This window comes from Antennarius striatus, chromosome 9 (genome assembly GCF_040054535.1).
Source record: "Antennarius striatus isolate MH-2024 chromosome 9, ASM4005453v1, whole genome shotgun sequence".
NCBI lineage: Eukaryota > Metazoa > Chordata > Actinopteri > Lophiiformes > Antennariidae > Antennarius > Antennarius striatus.
In genome coordinates this window covers 17,770,001-17,790,499 of record NC_090784.1, presented here as the reverse complement: position 1 = coordinate 17,790,499, position 20,499 = coordinate 17,770,001, and the positions used below count along the sequence as shown (strand labels likewise).

Here is a 20,499-nt window from a genome sequence, read left to right as displayed (position 1 = left end):
AGAAGGAGACAGACTGAAGGAGAGGCAATAATAAGAGAAGTAGGAAGATTAGGCAGAGGAAGAAACGACAAAGCAGTCAGAGAGATAAACGGGTTTGGTTAAGGAAAGGCCAAATGAATGGACAACTGTTTGTCAGTTAGCAGACAGAGCACAGAGGGAGAAAATGTGGAAGGATGAGGATGATTTGACGTCTCCTCTGCGTCTGATGGGTGACATCTTACAGCTTGTACTACATGGGTTCTCTGAGACATAGATGAAGCACTCAATCAAACTCATTATCAAAATTGGTGTGCATACACTTTCAAAGTTATTTCAGTGATGAGTCACAGGTGCAAGGAATCCAATTGGGTCTATTTTGGCCCACGCAACCTTTGATGACCTGATGTTGACTGTGGTTTACCTATTTGACCATGTGGACAATAGAAGCAGAAATTATTCACTTACAATTAATTTTCACAAGCAAAATAAGTGAACAAATTCATTTAATCCAACCGCATGTATAAAATAATAGTAAAATTTAAGAATGTTAGAATGAACGCATACAAAGTAAATAACAAATTAGTTTAAAAAAAAAAAAGACATAATTTTTTTAAAAATGCCATAAAACAATATTTCAATACCTCAAACAATATTCCATTTCAGTGTGTGAATTCAGTTTTATATAATTTTAAAACCAAGTTTAACCTTTTTAATTGTTCCTTAATTTGAACTAACTACTTGAATATTGAATAAGCGTTTTATATCATTATAAAATATATTTCCCTTTACGTGGACACACGTCAGCTCCTCTTTATCTGTCAGGGGTCATGGAGCGAAAGGAGAGAAGCGGTGACTGTGGCTCCTGACGGGAGAAATCTAAGGTCTAACAGCGGCCTCTGCTGGTGAGATGGAGACACGACAGGCGGAGGCGCGCTGCAACAGGGTGAAGGAGAAACGACAGAAGACAAGAGGCAGGCGAGGGTCGTCTGTACAAGTTTTGTCTCCTGTTTTATTTGGATGAATGAAACACTTTCAGTTACAAAAATGACTTAAAATGAACAACACTGTACAATGAACAAGTAGAGTTATTTTTCTTCCTTATTTTTTTTTTTTTTTTTTGGTTTTCAAGATAAATACACTAAAAGGCTAACTTGCTACCACAAGGGAGAAGAAGGGGTGGGGGGCAGAAAGGGAAATGGAGATTGGTGGGGGAGGAGGGGGAGATGCTCACAGGATGGAAGACACAAAGGGAGGAGCGATGATGAGTCACACACACACACACACACACACACACACACACACACACACACACACACACACACACACACATACACACACACACAATAAGAAAAATTGACGCGTGACAGAGGAATAAAAGCCACATGAATTAGGAAGTTGGCAAACAGTACGTCATAGCTGACAGAACAAGAGGAGTATGGGGACTCTTTCTCAACTTCGACCCCCCCCCCCCACACACACACACACACACACTCACAAGTTCCCACCTGTAACAGACTGAAAATCCGTCAGCAAGAAACCACTTTTCAGAGCAAGTCTAAAATTTCCCCTCATCAACATTTGACAGCTCACCCTTTCACACACATGCACACACACACACACACCCACACACACACACACACACACACACACACACACACAAACACACACACTTAGACAAACACCCGGGGTTAAAGGTCAGACAGGTAGACGTTGCGACCAAATGAAAAGGAGCGGGGGTCAGGGAGGGGTGAGAAGGGGATGATGGGAGTTAAGCAGTACTCTCTGGCAGCACAAGCAGAAAAGACAAAAACTGAAGACGGATCAGAAACAGCTACAAAGATACCAAGAGAAACTTCATTATCGTCATCATTGTTGTCATCATCATCATGATCATCATAATTATGAGAAGCTTAAGATTTTTCCAATGACAAATACTTAAAAATATACATTTCATCACTATCATCTTAATTATTATTATCATTATTATTATTCCCCTTTGGACAGCTGAGGTTAATGCTTCAAAGACCGGCTTGCTGGGTGACAGAGGAGCTGAAGGAGAGCGGATGGGATGGATGGATGGGATGGATAGAGAGAAAGGAGGAATGCAGTGGAGGCTTTGTGTTGAAGAGAAGGTCAAGTTAGAGCTCTTTGGTTTTATTCTTTAACATCTGACTTGCTTTGCCGTGTTGCTGGAGAAGCCTTTGGACTAAAGCTGTATTGTTGAAAAAAGAGAGGAGAGAGGGATGAAGGAGAGGAAGAATGCGTGTGTGTGTGTGTGTGTGTGTGTGTGTGTGTGTGGATGAGAGTGGGTGGAGGAAGAAGTCGCAGTTTGTTTTTCGCTCCGGCTGCTTTGCTCTCGTCGCTGTCTCTCGTTCACTACGGTTACGTCTCCACGTGTTTCTCTGATCTCAACCTTCAGTCTTGTCTTTTAGTTAAAGACATTTTGGGGTAACGCTCTTTTGATTTCTTGCTAAGAGTTAGACAAGGAGACTGACATCACTCTAGTGTGTTTTTGGTAAACCAGAAGCAGCTACACAATATGAACCAATAACTGCTAAAAGCTGCCATCTTGAATTAGTTAAATTAGTTAACTTTTGCTTTATGTGCATCGATTCATTCACCGATGCACATAAAACAACAGACATCTACAAACCACAACCTTTAGGACCGTCCAATAGTTTTTAAATGGTATACCTTACAGACGTGAGGATGATTTTAATTCTCTTGTCCAGCTCTCAGTAAGAAAATGAATAAGTACAATTAACCCCTTCCTTCCTCTGCTACGACTGGAGGGTGTCTCTGCGTCTGCCTGCTACCTGTGTGATTGTTTGGAGAGACAAACGCCACGTGAAGCAAAGTGGAGTTTCTGAGGACTTTGGCGGCCGTCGGGATTGGAGGGAGCGTGTATGTGGTGCTGGATCCCGTGGCGGGGCATTAACTTTGGTATCATTCACTAAGGGGGTATCCCCACCACAGAGATTCACACCTCATATACCCCCACTGAAATCCTGAGGATCACGAAGAAGTGCCTTGTCACAAACAATGCAGGGCGACACGGCACGGCTTTAATACCTTTTAATTCCTATCGATACACGGAATGAGCAAAAAAACAAGAATTGGACTCTGAAGGAGAATCCGCTCTTCGACTTTTCCCTCCGGTTTCCGACGCCTCAACGCACACATCTGGTGGTGGGAATCGTTTCTACGTGTCATCAAGCAATCCCGGTCGCAGCCGATCCCCAGTGACCGGCCCCTGCAGCGCTCCATGATACACATGGACATCAGTTGGTCATTACACCCCCTCATCAGGCAACCAAGGCCAAAAAGGCGAGAGGGGGGGAGTGGGGGGGCTGGCCGACCTTGGTGATAAAGTTGCTCAAAGGCACAAAGCTGTTTTTTTTTACGGCTCACGTTGAGCCAGATTTGATCCGATCTGTGCCAAAGAGCAGCTTTGAACCCACAGTCCCATGTTTGACAAGAAGGAAGCAGTGAGGGTCAGATATGAGGAGAGGGCTGTGTTCAAACACAGACAGCGGGGGGGGGGGGGTGTTTTCCAAGGAGACGAGGTGTGTATGTGCGGGCCGGAGCGTGAACCAGTCAGGCCCTTTGACCTTAAATGGCACCTTCTGTATCCCGTGGAGGAAACCTGCAATCTGGTCAATGATCTGTTGCTTCTGAGATCAATGCCAGGCCTCTGTGATAGGACGACCCCTGCTGACCTTTGACCCGGCCCTACTGAGTCCGCTCCCGGCCACACGAACACACTGTCCACATCGTGATACCCTGATCCCCACCGGACCCCCTCCCCCCCTCCCCCCCCGCATCTCAAAGCATTCATTTATTTGGTTTATCATCAAAGAATATGAGGTATATGATAAACTATCTCTCTTCTACATCCTACAGTGGAGGAAAACACATTTCAATCAAACCTATAGAAACAAAAACAGATTCAGAAAAATGAAAGAGAAACAAAGCGAGAAGTTAAAGGGTAATTTAGAGCCTGAATCCAACCCTCGCCTCCTTCTTAATTCTCTGTCATGTATAAAACTTTAGCCTTTGCCCCACCCACCCCCCACCCACCCCCATGGATCTTTTGTGTTTTTGGTTGTGTAGCTGTAAAGCTTTCAGTGTTTTTCTCTCTGAGGAGAAAATATAGAGAACAGAAGCAGCGCTGCGTCTCTAAGAGCACCTCATGCTGTAACTCAGCAGTTTTTCAAACACAAATCATTTTTATGCTTTCTCCAGCCAGAGACGGGATTTCATCTTGCATTTTTCTTTTCGTCCTGTGGGGAGACACAACTATCTCTGTCCAGGAAGCCTCGTACCAGATTCATTTTATTCTTCATGAACGTTTTGAGGTGTTCGTCCACACAGGGCTGCCTGCCCCCCCTAAAGAAGAACCATCCACCCATTAAGGAAGAGAATATCTTCATGGCTGATGATCCCATCAGCAACGTTCCCTTATTAAGTCCCTACAGGACCTGTGGTTGCATTTCTTGTATTAGTTTTTTAAAAGAAGTGAGATATAAATTCAGCAGGGGGCAAAAAACATCACTAAAACATTATATATAAAAATGACCTCTAGAAATAAATTAATTAATAAATATCAAAGCAAAAATAAAGATAACAAGCAAATAAATCAACCATACCCTGAATAAATAGTACAATCAAAAGTCTAAAATCATAATTGAAAATAAAAAATAAAAAAAAAGTCCAAAGAGAGATAGTTAAAATTTTTGGTCTAAAATCAAGTTATTATCATCAATGTTTTTAGGATCTTTTTTTTCTCAAAGTCTTTTTTGTAAGTTTTTTTTTTTTTCATTTAAATACATTAGCGATAAGTAAGCAGTAGAACATAGATCTTTTTTCTACAAAATCTATAGAAGCACTAACAGATACATTCCGTCTAAGTGTCAATGTGGATAAAAAGGTTTCACCTTTTTACGGCGCGAACCCCCACATCTATAAGGTTTGGTTCATGAAATGATTCTCTACTGTTTTTCTGATGTGGATCAAACCAAAAAGTTCTTTGGATATGTTTATGTCCAACTCTCAACACATCAACTTGACTGAGGCCTTTGCTGTGAGTATTATTCTGTATCTGAAGTGTGTTTTGTGTCGCTGGGGTTACAACACATCGCTGCAGTGCCTTTTCAGTTTTACCTTTTTTAAGTGTTTGTCTTCCTGTAAACACTTAAACACAGAAAAACACACAGTCTCACCTCAGACAAATCGACCCATTCCTGCACCCTCACCCATAGGAGGCAGAACCTGTTTCCTGTCTACTGTGTTTGGTTTGGTTCCATATTTGGTTTGGCATTTTTAAGGTTTGCTATTCAACTCTTTGTTTTTGGCTTTTTGCATGTCTTTTTTCTGCCATGACAGTCTGTTTCCTTCTCTAATAAAAATCTGGAAGCTAAATTTTCACAGTATTTTTTCCAACCACCTGATAAAAATCTCTAGCACGACTAAGAGAAAAAAATAAGGAGCTCTTGTAGTAAGTAAGCGAGTACGTTATTCCAAATGAGTATTAAGCACTAAAGTACAGTACATAAAACGGCATCAAGAGACACAGCAGAGATAAAACAATCAGAACCAACCAACAGAAAAATAAAAACAGATTTTTTTTTTTTAGAAGATTTCAGTTCAGTGAGGTCATTTGCGTTTAGCTCCATCCAGGACCAGAGAGCTGAGCTGGAGAGAGCGAGAGGCCGAGGAAGGGAGGAACTGTCTGTCCTTCTTCTACCTGTCAGTCTGTCTGTCCATCCGTCCGTCCGTCCATCCATCCCTCCATCCATGCTACACAGTTTCAGAGTGGGGGCCGATGCTGCAGCCCTAAAGCTAACAGACAGACGGAGAGATGCGACGGGACTTCCCTGCGTTCTGTCCTCCTCCCCTCCTCCCTCCAGCTCCATTTGGTTTGGGTTCTTTTTGGTTTGCTTCTGTCATTCCTTGGGTTGTGTGTTGTTTTTGGTTTGGGTTTCTTTTTGGTATCCTCTTACAAAAAAAATTGTGACACCGGCCTCCCTCACTACAGTGTGTCCCTCCTTCGCCTGTCCCTGCTTACCCGTCTTTTGCGGAGGGAGGGGGGGTGGTTCGGAGTAAAGGATCAGTTACCCCGATATAAAGCTTCACCCCCCATGGTTTTTTTTTTTTTTGGACAGGCCAGATAGAGGGAATCACACCGGTGGGCTTCCAGCAGTAACATCCTGCTCCCCTCCCACCCACACCCCACCACACCATCGTGGTCTTTGTGTTCATAAGTCTTGGCTGATGCTCCTTCAAGAAGAATTGGAGACAACCTTGAGAATGCTTTGGTTTTCATTGGAGTATTAATGGCAGTTTGAGGTGGAAAATGAGAGCGAAATGCGATGGATGGGTGGACGGATGGATGGATGGATGGATGGATGGATGGACATAAGGAACACACAACTATCACACACCTCCACACACAGGTTGTCAGAGCATCTCTGCTGGTCGACGAGGCAGGAATGAGAGACGGTCGAGACTAAACTCAGCTTTATTGAATTATTCAGCCTTCAGTCTTAACAGTTATTACTTTAAATCTCCAATCTCAGCTCTATTACGGTCACTGCTCTGAACAATGTTCGTTTAGTCACACACTCACCGATGACGGGTTATCTCTAAGGCTGAGGGGCGACTGCTCTGATTAACGGGACGTGTTTAGACCTCAGTTAATTCATTCACACCTTGAAATCCACTGGCGGTTGATTTCCAACTCTATTTGGAGCCTGTGGGAGCTGATGAGGACCGAAACAAACGGCCGTCATCTCCGTTCCTGCGGAATAGTCAACAACTGTAAACGCACATCGACGACACAAAAACACATGATGAAGATTGATGATGATGATGACGTTGGTGAAGTTGACGCTGAAAAGGCCAGAATAATAAATAAGAGTTTAAAAAAAAACAACAAAAAAACTGGCACTAATAAATAATTAAAATTCCAATGATGCTTCTCAAAGTGTAAAAAAAAAAAATTTATACTGAATAACAAGATTTGATGTGAAATTAGAGGACAGAGGAAAACGAATCTATGCTCTTAGGACCAGAGGTAGGTAAAGAGACACACGAGACCGACAGTTCAGACACGTCTCACATTGATCAACTTTTACAAAATAATCCAAAATAAGAGACGCATGAGTCGACAGACAGGATGAGTCGATGGTAGGATGGGTTCTGTGTGTGTGTGTGTGTGTGTGTGTGTGTGTGTGTGTGTGTGTGTGTGTGTGTGTGTGTGTGTGTGTGTTGTGAGTAGCAGTAGCATTCGAGTCCTGGTCCTGGATTGCTTCAATATTTACACTTCCTTTGAATAAAGCTTTTCTCTCCGTATTTTTGGTTTTTGGTATTTGAGATTTTGGTATGGTTGTCGTTTTTTTTTTTGTTTTTTTTTTGTCATTGTGTATTCCTCCTCCTTCTCCTCCTCAGGTACATTTTTGGTTTAAATTCATCCTCTCTTCTCCTCTTCACTCAGACCCGCAGCTTTTTTGAAATTAAAAAAGGAAAAACTAAGCAGAGTCCTCCTTCCTTTTTTTTTTTTTTTGTCCTTGCCGCCATTCCTTTGTCACATAGTAAAGTTATCTTTTGTCATTTTTGGTTTATGCGCTCCGTCATGCATCTCTTCCATCTCTTCATTAAGTCACTGGTTTGTTTTCCTTCAGAGAGAAAGACTGGAAAGTTGCAGTGTCGATATCACGTTATTGACAAAAAAAAAATAAAAAATACAGTCCCACGTTGCCTCCTCCCCGTCTGTTTGGATAGATAAACATTTTTGGTTTCAAATCTTTCACCCCTTCTCCCCTCTTTCACTTCTTTCCCTCCGTCTCTCCTCTTTCATTCTGTGTATTTTTGGCATTGAAAGACTGGGAGAGAAAGAGAGAGAGCCTTTTGCAAAAAAAATGTAAAAAAATTACAGAAGAAGAGAGCGAGAGAGAGAAAGAGATAGCTTTGGTGTGAAAGGCATGGTTCTTGTTTTCCTCCTTCTTCCTCCTTGCCGATTGGGCCCCCCTTGATGGGGGTCACTCGATCTTGGCTCTGCCCAGGGGAGGCGGGCTGTGTGCCATTTCGCTGGAGGAGCAGGAGGAGACGGGGCTGGAGCAAGGGGACGGGGAGCAAGGTGTGGGGCTGATGCTCGTGGCTGAGGGGAACGGGGAGGGCTGGGAGGCTTTGGCCACGGCGGCGCTGATGAGTCCGGCTCCAGGGTTCTGACCCATGTGGAGGAGGGCTGGATGGTTGAGGAAGAGGGAGGAAGGGAGGCCCCCTCCTTGACCCCCAGAGGCTCCCAGCATCACCTTACTGGCGCCCTCAAGACTGGAAAGAGGCAGCTGGCCACCACTGGCTGCTAGGGCTGGAGGAGGGGAATGAAGGGAGGAAGGTTAAAAGAATATTCACAATTATTTACATGTTCCACCCAAAAAACTTAAAGCTTTCTTTTTTTCTGGGACTGAAAATGCAAACTTGAAAACGGAAATTTTTGTTTGTAAGATTCTCATTACACTATTTTCTACAAGTCGCACCTAAAAGCCTTCGATTTTCTCAGTGTGCCTTAAAAATCAGTTTGTTATAAAGTGTTCCAGTTCCTGTTTTCAGTCTATTAACTGTCTCAAGCTTCCTCATCTATTACTACTCAACTTAATCATTTCCTGCAGTACACGACCGAGCCACAGGAAGTGCCTGAACACGCTGCATTCAGCAGGTGGGCAAAAACCATCACCGCCTCATTATGGTGAAAACATCTGGGGGAGGGGGGGGGGGGGGTCTGTGTGGGGTCTCCACAACGCATCATTTCAAAATAAAAGGAAGAGTTTGTTTTAATACTTGAATATCGTGTAATATCTGTTATCATATGGGATCGGACTCAGCCGTGCAACAAGTCAGATGGACACGACTGGTCTGTTGTTATGGAAACAAGACTGAAGATTAGCTGCGCCTCATGCTGTGTGTCTCAGACACAGAGAGCTGTTAGTGGATGCTTTCTAATAATAATCGTGATCACAGTAGAATCAAAAAGATCTATTTATTCATCAATTAAAAAGAAAAAAAAACAGCATGATGAACCACAGCTATTCTAATTGTGAGGTCGTCTTGTAGGTGGACTTATTATGGTCTGCTGAGAAGACGTTTGATGACTCATCAATCTCTTCCGAGTTGTGCGTTGAGAATGCGGTGAGTTCAAAGTTTAGGTCTTTTTTTGTGTTTCTCACTGATATTAAAATCCCGTATTTAAAGTTGACGATTTGAACCTTTTTGCGTCTTCGCTGTTGCCAGTGGTGACGTAAAACCAAATAAAAGCTTCCAAACAGGAAACACGACTAAAAACAGAACACATTTGAGTGGATTTAACTTGAGTGGTGATGAAATGAAAAGAGGAAAGGCTGAGGATTAGTGAGCTAGCACACAAGCACACACACACACACACACACACACACACACTAAACCATAGCCCACACATTAAGGTACCCCCCCTCCCCACATACACACACACACACACACACACACACGCTCAAGGGGATGGATTAATGGATGTTGATAGCAGCATGTGAGAATCAAGTTATTCTTCCTCTCGGCGTCTCTTCCTGTCCTCTGCCACCTCATACTGTGGGTGAGCAAAGACCCACCGTCATCTATTCATCCAAGTCTCCAGGCTGATTTGATTCACCCACCGCGCCGCTCTGTATTAGTCATCATACTTTTCTTTTCAATATATCTCCCCTGCCCTCCTCGCCCTTAGAACACACGGGTTGATTAAAAAAAAAAAAAAAAAAAAAGCTTTACAGCGTGTAGCGACTGTTCGGTGGTCATTACTGCTGGACGTTTTTCTCTCCTGTGCTATTCCTGTATCGTTCTCAAGTGTAGGAAGGTGTGTGAGAGGGGATGCACAGTGTGTGTGGCTGAAAAGCATTTATGTGTGTGTGTGGGAGTGTATGAGAGACAAAGGTTTGTGTTGGAGGGAAACGTTTTGCCAGTTTGTGAACATAAAAAACTCTTTTCAGCGTGTATTTTTTATGTATTATGTGAGCTTTTCCACACATTAAATTAATATAATGTCAACTTGAATGTCTGCCATGTCTTATTAATGGCATGACGTGTAGCTGGTTAGAATAAAATTATAGAATAAATAACCCCGTTTCGTTTTCTCCTTTTTTCTCACACACACACACACCTTGGATGGTGGCCAGGGGATTGTTACCGAGGAGGGCTTGGCTCATCCCTGTGTTAACGCCCATCACAGTGTTCCTGTTGTGTCACACACACACAAACCCACACACACACACACACACACACACAGCAACATACGTGTGCAAGCATATACACAAACAGAGGAGAAAAGGTGAGAAAAAAAAAAGCAGGTTTAGCAGCAAGGACAAAGCAGAGGGCAAATTCAGCCCTAAACACCAAAAAGAGCAGTAGAGTCGACTGCAATGATGCAAACAAGAGGTTAGAAATACATCAGTCAAATAATGATCTCATTAACTAGGTTGAAAGATAGAGCTCTGCACGGAAGAAAAGTATATTGCAATCTGTCTCAGTCGTATTCACCTCAAGTTTGCAGCAAAATCGGTGATGTAGTTAGACACGTCACCGTTCTTCTTACCCATACGCCATAAGCTGTGAACACAAGAGCCACACACACACAAACACACACAGGGTTATTGAGCACTGCTGCACTGGGGGAAGCAGTGGCACCCAATGGCATGTTGGGATATCAGCGTGTGTGTGTAAGCACAAGCTATCATTGTGTGTGTGTGTGTGTGTGTGTGTGTGTGTGTGTGTGTGTGTATATATATATCAACTATTTAACCACAAACTGCAGGTGAACCGAGCGTGGCGCAGTGCAGTATTTAATGTGTGTGGGAACGTGTGCCTTCTTTTATTTAGTCTAAATAGTGTTCATTAAAATCAATATTCATGTTTCAGATTAATGCACACACAAATATTTGGTTTATTTATTTTGAAATATCCATGTCTGAGTGTCTGAGTTGTTGTTGTGGCACCGATTTTTTTTTTTTTCCTATAAAATAAAGAAGAGGGCTTGAAAGTCCAATGTGTAGGATTTAGATAGATCTACAGTTCTCTTTCACAGTCCAGCTTGTGCCCCTATGTTTCCATGGTAACCCATAATGGCCAAAACCAAACACTGCCTGTTTATTAAAGCACATTTTGTGTTTTTAGCAGTCATCATAGGTTTCCCCTCAATGCTTTTTACACAGCAGTGCCACAATCAACACACAGCCGACATAATGCGGCTCTGGTGCGTTTAATATTTTTATTTATATTATTGTGTGGAAGTGAAAAAGCTGTGAAGTAACACAACAGCAACTAGTGTGGATGTTTGACATAATTTTTTTTAAAAAATCCTCCTGCCAAAAGAAATGTCTGTTGATCTACACACCGGTCCTTTACAGGGAAACTTTTTCGAGGAGGAATGAATGAATGCTATTTATTTACTTTTACAAAGGAATAGAAATGATAGGAAGTGTCGAGAGAAAGTCAGGAGAGAGGGTTTAAGAAGCGCTGCCGTGTTGAGAAACAGATATCTAAAATCTGACCAAATAAAACCACAGACCTTCATGAAAGGATTTACAGTATTTTCCACCCTATGAGGCGCACCTAAAAGCCTTTAATTTTCCTCAAAAACAGTGCGCTTTATATTTGAAATTTTTTTCTTTTTTTAAGTCATTCATTGAGGGTGCGCCTTATAGTCCAGTGCGCCTTATGGTGTGGGAAATCCTGTACTTTCCCATAACTAGTGTGAAACGTTCTAGTGTCAGTAACCAACACGGTGTGTGAACATCTCCACATGTCCTACCCTGTGTTTAGGTTGAGTGTGCTGTGGCTGGGGGCGGCTGGACTGGCCGTGCTGCTGGGAGGAGCAGGGGGAGGAGGAGACACTGGGGAAGGTGCGGAGCTGAGAGAGGGATGGGGGGAGGTGAGGCTGGAGGTCAGGGGGCAGGCGGAGGACATGGTGGTCGCCGTTGTGCTGCTGAGACTGGTCACAGCCTGCGACAGCTGGCTGGACATCTGGCAGGAACAACCACACAGATTCATGTTTCTGAAACCATCATCATCACGTCTGGTTTAAAGGTGTGTTTTTACCATGTGGGGGCTGTAGCAGGGCGGTTTGTGCGTTGCTGGAGCAGTAGGGGGCTGGCTGGGCAGGGGCGGGGTGGCGCTGCTGGGGTTGATGCGTTTCTCTTTCTGCCGGCGGTTGCAGAACCAGACACGAATCACCTCCTTCTCCATGTTGAGCTGCTCTGCGATCAGCAGGATTTCCTCTGAGGTAGGCTTCTGGTTCTGCACAAAAAAAGGAGGGGGGCAGGAGTTCAGAGCCTGTCAGCAGACGTGATGTAAACACACGCCGTACGCGGGCGTTTGAAAATGGAAACTTCCGCTGAACGGACAGCAAAAAGCAACGGTTTCGGTGGTGATACCCGTGTGTTCCCTCCATCAACCCACACACACACACACACACGATCACTGACGGCGTATGCATCGAGGGATGATGGCGCTCTTTTACTGAGAGCAAACTGTTAAAACCATCAACCGTGAATCCGTCACACAAAACGATGAGTCAAAGAATTCAAACTTTATTCATCTATTTATGTTTTCATTTATTCTAAGTCACAAAACAAGCAAATGATGGAATCTGTGTGTGTGTGTGTGTGTGTGTGTGTGTGTGTGTGTGTGTGTGTGTGTGTGTGTGTGTGTGTGTGTGTGTGTGTGCACTTGTGCCCCACCTTTTGCTAAACAAACACACACAGACAACCCTCAGAGACACAAAGACACACAAACGTGTCTTCAGGGGTTTTGATTATTTATTTGGATTTAAATAGTTAAGGATTTTTAAATCCTTTTAATCAATTTATTTAAGAATTTGTGGTTTTGAAAAATAACCATAGATAACCTTCTCTGTGGATAGTTAGCTAGGATATACATCTATAGATTGGTAAAGGTGGAGAAGATTTTAATCAATTTATTTTATTGGAAATAAAAAAAAACTACTCAGCCCAGAATGATGAACAATGCATTGCTCAGACAATGTTTTAAACACTCCTGGCATCACAAAAAACACAATCATTATTATACAAATTTATTGGCATGAATCTTTATTTATTTGTTCAAAGCCTATAAAAACTTGATTGAAATTAGTTTCTAAAAATAATTGGTAATAAAAAGATACTGTAAATAAATAGATAATTAATAAATAGTAAATCAATAGACACATTAAATTAATTTAATGATATTTGGGTCACCAGAGACTCAACAGACAAACTCTTGGGTGGACAACTAACGTCTTTTTGAAACGGGTCATAATGAGGTTCATCGTCTCACCGTCATGAATGCGCGTTCCAGGGCCACACGTACATTCGTCTCGATGCTGGTTCTCTTCTTTCGGCGGCGACCCGGCATCCCGTCGAAGCCCAGAGAGGGCGAGGACAGGGAGCTGGGGCTGGGCAGGGTGCTGTCGATGGACATGGTCTCTGTGGGGCAGAAACAAAAATACACTGGACTGATCGTCGTATCCACGGCGTCAAGACGAAGTCGGGTCTGTCTGAGTCTCGATGGAAGCTCACCTGCATCGTTCAGCCACTTCTCCAGCAGCGGCTTCAGCTTGCACATGTTCTTAAAGCTCAGGTTGAGGGCTTCGAAGCGGGAGATCGTGGTCTGACTGAAGTCGTTGCCGTACAGCTTCCCCATCGCCAAGCCGACGTCTCCCTGATGGAGGGATGAGAGGAAGAACCGAGGTTACAGACAAGTCCAAACACAAAAAACTCTCACACACACACTTAAGTATTTTTTCCCACCTGAGTGAAGCCCAGTTTAATGCGTCTCTGTTTAAAAGTGCGGGCAAACTGTTCTAGTTCCTCTAGATCGCTTGGCTCCTCGGGGTGAGAGGTCGCCGAAGAAACCGTGGTCATGCCTCCGCCGCTGCCCACCTCCACGCTCTTATCTCGCTGCGACAGGAAGTCAGAGGAGTGACGCGTGAGAACGAGAGGGGGAAAAAAAGATCAAAATCTTCATCACCTCAGCAGAGACTCCCACTAAGTGAAGTCTGAACGCCTCCCAGTACCTGTGCTTGTAGCCCCATTCTAGTCTGAGCCGACAGCAGGCTCCCTTGGTTTTGCTGAGGTAGCGGAATAAGATTTGGTGTCGAAAGGAGTCCTGAGATGAAAAACATCAGAATGTCAAAAACCATTAGTGAAATTAATCACATTTACGTCCTAATCTCTTATTTAATCCCGTCAAAACCCATCCTTGCCCACCTTGCTGGCCCTGCTGTGCCTGTGGGAGGAGGAACTGGGCGGGAGACGGGAGCGGGTGACCCGGTACCAACACCAGCTGCTGAAGCTGCAGCAGCTGTTGGATGTCCTGCTCCATCAACGAAGAGGAGACAGAGCAGAAAGACAACTTTAAAGATTTGGAGATACAAAAAAAAAAAAAAAAACCCACAGTGGGAGGAAAAAAAAAATGTCTTGAAAATCTACGTATCGGCGCAGGTTGGAAACTATGAATCACAAAACACACGATGCACATGCACAAGATTATCGTCCCACGACTGGTCCTGCCATCGGGCCGTTCGTCAGGAAGCGGCGTGGATGTGCAGTCGGTACCTGGGCGGTCAGCTGGATTGGCTGAGACAGAGTGAGCTGAGGTGGGGGAGGCGGGACAGGGACGCTTTGGGACGTCTGCTCCTGTGTGCTCTGCCCCTGCCCCTGGGACTGCGCCTGGGCCTGTTGGCCCGTTTGCCCCGTCTGCTGCTGCTGCTGTTGCTGTTGCTGTTGCTGCTGTTGCTGCTGTTGCTGCTGCTGCTGCTGGGATTGCTGATTTGCTGCTGCAGCTGCCTGAGCTTGCTGATTGGCTTGGGCGGCTGCGTGGGCGGCGTGAGCAGCGTGGGCTGCGCTGGATTGCTGCACAGCTGCAGCCAGGAGCTGCGCCTGAGCCTGCTGCAACAGCAACTGCTGCTGCGCCGGCAACAAAGCTGTCAACTAGCAGAGGAAAATGAGGAGGAGGAGGAAATGGACAGAAGGAGAGCCGTAAGAAAGAAAGAAAGTGTTCCAAAAAAAAAAGCAGTAGGGCAAAAGCAAGCAAGGAAGCGAAAATGTGTATCCGGTAATTCCAGCTTACTCCTGCTAGTTGGGAGCCGGTCAGCATGAGCTGTGTGTGTTGCAAGGCCGTCTGTGAGGGGGTTGGGCCGTGAGAGAGAGGAAGTGCCGGGGACATCTCACCACACTCCTCCATCTTATTCTGGGAAGGATACGGTAAATAAGGTAAAGGTAAATGACTGGGATAGAGAGAACATCCAGCACACGCTTAAACGGGGAACTGCCCTTACCTCGAGTTTAAAACTGATCGACTAGGACACGTTCTAACAATTACTTTACTATTTAATATGCGAGATGCAACTGATTATTTAAATCTGACGTTTGATTTCAGATTATTCGTCTAAACCAGGGGTGTCAAACTCATTTTCGCCGATGGCCACATCAGCATAATGGCTGTAATCAAAGGGTCAGATGTAACTAATAAATGTAACTAAATGTAACTCATTGTAATGTAAAATAAATAACTACACCTTAATGTTAAATAACTCTGAATTTATTACTGATTCAAGTTACACACATTTATTGTTGCATATAAAAAAAACGTTTGTTTGTTTCTCTGTTTTAACATAAATCCTTTGAATTTGTCAGGTTATGTAACCCACTGAGCTCCATCAATCCAGGATCAAACTATCCAAGAGAAAAAAGTGACATCAAACACAAGTTAGGACATTAACTTTTTTCAAAACGTTTTTGTCAGAGTTAAAATTGGCTTAATTACTGCATTGTGGGAAATGTAGTTTTTGGTCAAAACGCTCTGTTCTTGTATGCTCTCGCGGGGCCACATAAAATAATTTGGTGACCCACATTCGGCCCGCGGGCCTTGAGTTTGACACATATGCTGTAAAAAAGATGATCAGAGATGTGTCTGGAGGAATGAGTCTCTCGTTCATACTTGAAGGAATGATTATTTTTTTCCCACGGTAAAGCCTGTTGGAACAGGCCGACTGATTTGCATATCTTCTGTGCGATGCAAATACGGATGATTCCACCTTTTAGTGAGTTGTAGAGTTATTGGTTTATTTAAATTCTGAACGCACTTTGTCTCCTTTCAGTGAATCCGTTTACATTCAAGGTTGGGCAGCGACGAACACAAAGTGGAGGCAACTATACCATCAATACAGCTATTGTGTGTGGTTAAAGCGCAAACGACGAGCAAACGTAGGCTCAGACATGTGAGCAGACATGCACAGACAGCTCACACACACACACACACACACACTAACCTTGGTGCTGCTGAGGGTTGGTGACAGAGGAAAGGGATTGATTTTCATCGACTGAGCCTTTAAGAAGAGAATAAGATAAAACACTTCAGAAATTACTTCAAAAAGTGACTTTTGATTGATTTTCTTTTATTGCTTTTTATTTTCCTTGCTGCAACAAATAATGAACTTATAAAACGAAAATTCATTTGGGAGCAATTTTGACCTTTTTTATCATCAAACAGTAACGACAGAAACTCTTGAATGTGATTTCTGGCTGCTAATACTTTAATTTAATTGAATATGTTTGGATTTACAACATAATTAAACAAAACAAGTCATTCAAAACTTTTCCTGCTGTTTTTCTGACATATTGACTAAGGATTACATGGCAAAAAAACAGCCGATTAAATGTGAATGAAAATATTCAGAGACACATATTTGACTGGAACTTATGTTTTTGGGGTTTTTTGGGGGGTGCATCAGTCATGTAGGTGACAGCACCGGAAAATAGATGTAACACCTGCAGGAGTCAGACGTACCTGGTGATTAGATTCAGGTCCATTCCGCTCTGAATCTACGTGGGAGGAAAAGGAAAAAAAATTAGAACTTGATCACATTAAACTATTTAGGTACAATACTTGAAGCCGGCCCGTCTGACCTGTGCCCTCCAACGGTGAGTCGGCCCCTGCTTTCTCCACCTCTACTGCCTTTGACATCCTGATGTCTGCGGGAGGAAAACACACAGATACACCTGTCAGCGCCATTCATTCTCCAGTCTGTGTTAAAATTATAAAAAGCAGATGGAAGCAGAAAAATAAAGGTATCACAGAATCTTGATGACAAAAGGGGAAAGAGTGTGTCCGGGGTGTTGATCTGTGATAAGTTGGGTGTTTTCAGGTCACAGGCGAGACCTACACACTGTACACCAAACAATGTGGCTGAATCATTCACACATCCAATCCAGCCCACATTCATTCATACTTTCCAGTCAGAGGTTTGACATAGGAGTAAGTCATCCCACGGTGTTTGCTACTTCTAAATTTAACCTGTTGTGTTTACGTGGGCGCTACCTGACATTAAAGATGTCTCCTGTTGTGTGTTCTTCATGACAACACCACATCACTTCCTGGTTGGTCGATACCATATCGGGACAGTCCCAAAAAGCATGTAATATAAGAAAGTATGTATGTGTGAATGTGTAGGGATATGTGTGTGTGTGTGTGTGTGTGTGTGTGTGTGTGTGTGTGTGTGTGTGTGTGTGTGTGTGTGTGTGTGTGTGTGTGTGTGTGTGTGTGTGTGTGTGTGTGTGTGTGTGTGTGTGTGCGTGTGCTTATATTTATTAGTAATCGACACAAAAATCTCACTGCAATTTGTGTCCATTTGAAACCATTTTTTCTCTCCTGCTCTTTCTCCCTGACACACACACAGACACAGACACACACACACACACACACACACACACACACACACACACACACACACACACACACACACACGAGAGCTACTTCCCTTTTCTGAAAACATGCAAATCTCCCCAACGAACAACTAATTATATCTGCCACCTGCATAATAAACTCTCAGCCTCCCTCCTCTCTTCTCTCTCTCTCTCTCTCCATCTCGCCCCCTCCTCTTCCCTCCATCTCTCCTCTCATCATCTTGTTTGTTCTCGTGTTCCCAGCAGTCATACTGCTTTAAGGACACCTTAAACACAGAAAGAACACTTAGTAATTTTGTGCGATGCCCACCGTGAGGTGAGTTAAGTATTGCTTCCTCCGTTGGGGGGCAGCAGCGACACGTGAAAACGATGATAAACCTTCCTCACTGACCCCCATACACCCGATGCCACTTTTAAATAGGTTTTAACACACTATTTAAAAACCCATTAAGCAGCACGAGCACAAATACTTCAGACGCCCGGAAGAACAGTGGACTTTAGTTTACTTAAAGAAAAAGGGAAGTTGTCATAGAAAAATCTCCTTTCTTTCTCCACACTGGTTATTACCTGAGGTCAGGGAATACACACACACACACACACACACACACACACACACACACACACACACACACACACACACACACACACACACACACACACACACACACACACACAGACACACACCAGACTTCTGCAAAAACCTAACTTCTGGTTAATCTGGTTAGGGTCCGTTTAACATTTCAAACAACTCCTGCTTTTGGAATTGTATGGAAAAACATAAAACTTTGCAATGTTGTTCAACTGCTAAAGAAAAAATTGTGTCTGCATTGGTGTAAAAAAATCCTTCCTGTAAAGACATGCACATTACAATTCAACAAATTTTCAAAGTATGAAAAATTTAAAATAAAAAACTCCACTCACTTTGGACTCACAATATGTCCAAGCATCAAAATAGAAAAACCCAAAAACAAATCCACCACAGAAAATGATTGGTCGGCTCATAAAACAACTGTAGTGTGAATTTCCCAAAGTGCCGCCTCCAGTGTGGTGCGGGACGCCCGGTGAAGGTGTGTATTGATTCATGGCTTAAAATGGCCTACAGTCAGTATCATGGTGGATAATGTGGTCAGTAATACAGTAGTGAGACAGTATATCAAGATGCGATGTCTTTTTCTCACTTCCCCTCCTGACTTCCCCTTGTACCGGGTTGAACACAGAGTGCTAAACCCAACACTTAATGTCAGGGAGGCTATTAATATTAGCCTGATCTCTCTCACTATTTCTCCCTCTCTATTTTTTTTTTTTTTAATTTCCCTCTCCTGTACAAAATGATGCAGGGAAACACAAACACACAACTAACTTGACTTGACATAAATTATAGTTACAGGTATGAATACTTGTAACATCGCAGTGAATTTGTCAATCGATTCGTCACTCCAAATGAGTATAAACTGCATGGCTTCACCAGGGCTCCCTGGGCGTCTCTTCATAATAACTTAATTTACAGTGATCTTAAGAAGCATTTTGCAAAGAGCAAAGTTACATTTCAAGTTGACTTGTTATACTTCTTCAGACAATTTAGTGCCGTGTAATCCTGTCATGAATAAATGATGCAATAAAAGGAAGGAGGAACATCAGACTCAGGACTGTTTCTGTTATGTTCCTCTGGGTATTTTGGCCGAGGTGAAACTTCACTTCATCTCGAACCATCGCCACCTGTCACCCCAGCACCAAGGAAGGTGTCTGGATTCTGCAGCCATCGCTTTTACTAGCAACAGGTTTAAAAAATAATAAGAATATGTGTGTACCTCTGAAGGATGCATAAATAAGTGAATGTCAAAATGAGAAATTGAGACCAGAGGCTGAATTAAAATTAGGAAATAATTAAGTGCGAAACGTTTTGAGGAAACTCTGAGGACGACAACAGAGTAACAAGCCACAGGATCGACTGTGAGGTCACATCGGCGGCACACACACCTCAAAATGCTGCTAGAGGATCGCTTTTTTCATCAATAAGAAACAACCTGATAGCTTAAGTTGTAGCAGAAGAATAGTATTTTTTATGAGTTAAAATTGTTTTTCGTTACATTATTACATAAATGTACACGAATAAAGTAATAAGGCGTAAATCCAAAAAGGCAAAGAGACAATTTTAAAGGCATCTGAGAAAAAGCCCCATTAATATCCTTTACAGTATCCATGACCGTAAATTAACTCTTTATAAATCTTCACATTACCATGAATGAATGAATATTATGAATATTTGAATATGTATGAATGTTTTTTTTAGCTCATATGCATCATTGATCTAAATCGTTATTCTAATATGGATCTTTTTATTATTTATTATTTAATATTCATGTCTTTTGCGGTTCGATGCTGACAGTCTGTGTCTGGGTCGAGAAGCTGACCTAAGGTCACAGCAATGACCAGAACAGGTGAGGACGTGACTTTGGAGCCCAAGACTCACTTAGTCAGCAAAGATTTAACAGAAAATTAATAAGCATATTGAACACTTCGAAATATGAGCTAATCGACATTTAGAAATTAATTTCTGGTAGTTGATGAGTCAGAGAACAGCTTGTGTGAGAGTCTGTCTGTCATTTCTCCAGGCCTGATTGACCATGACAAGATCACATGATAACCATCAGTCACTCTGTTGTGCTGCGTTTTCAAATCACAATAAAATTCTAAAAATCACAATTTTTTTAGGCATTTCTTGAAGGACATCTTTTTCAATTTATCGACAAAAACGAAT

General features: G+C 43.0%; 1 protein-coding gene and 1 long non-coding RNA gene across 10 annotated transcripts in view; one reads left to right on the top strand and one right to left on the bottom strand.

Moving 5' to 3' along the window:
- LOC137601830 (uncharacterized) overlaps nt 1-20,499 on the top strand; it is a 32,042-nt gene that overhangs the window by 10,547 nt on the left and 996 nt on the right. Inside the window, exon 4 of one of the 2 annotated variants that reach the window (XR_011037099.1) lies at nt 802-1,300. The exons of the other annotated variant lie outside the window; for it this stretch is intronic. This is a non-coding gene — a long non-coding RNA (uncharacterized lncRNA). Of the gene's footprint in view, nt 1-801; nt 1,301-20,499 lie in introns of those variants that run through there. 2 annotated transcript variants of the gene reach the window in all.
- The window catches only part of pou2f2b (POU class 2 homeobox 2b), a 40,801-nt gene continuing 25,093 nt past the window's right edge, over nt 4,792-20,499 (bottom strand). For 2 of the 8 annotated variants that reach the window (XM_068324257.1, XM_068324259.1), the window contains exons 2-16: nt 16,965-17,030; nt 16,846-16,880; nt 16,328-16,384; nt 15,127-15,246; nt 14,613-14,987; nt 14,265-14,370; nt 14,072-14,163; nt 13,806-13,955; nt 13,575-13,716; nt 13,333-13,505; nt 12,097-12,294; nt 11,810-12,021; nt 10,540-10,608; nt 10,163-10,236; nt 4,792-8,347 (exon numbers count right to left, since the gene is read on the bottom strand). In XM_068324257.1, the coding sequence (XP_068180358.1) occupies nt 8,019-8,347; nt 10,163-10,236; nt 10,540-10,608; nt 11,810-12,021; nt 12,097-12,294; nt 13,333-13,505; nt 13,575-13,716; nt 13,806-13,955; nt 14,072-14,163; nt 14,265-14,370; nt 14,613-14,987; nt 15,127-15,246; nt 16,328-16,384; nt 16,846-16,880; nt 16,965-17,030 (2,198 nt within the window). In that variant the 3' untranslated portion in view covers nt 4,792-8,018. The remainder of the gene's footprint in view (nt 8,348-10,162; nt 10,237-10,539; nt 10,609-11,809; nt 12,022-12,096; nt 12,295-13,332; nt 13,506-13,574; nt 13,717-13,805; nt 13,956-14,071; nt 14,164-14,264; nt 14,371-14,612; nt 14,988-15,126; nt 15,247-16,327; nt 16,385-16,845; nt 16,881-16,964; nt 17,031-20,499) is intronic. The other 6 variants (XM_068324263.1, XM_068324265.1, XM_068324258.1 and 3 more) reach the window with 5 other exon arrangements.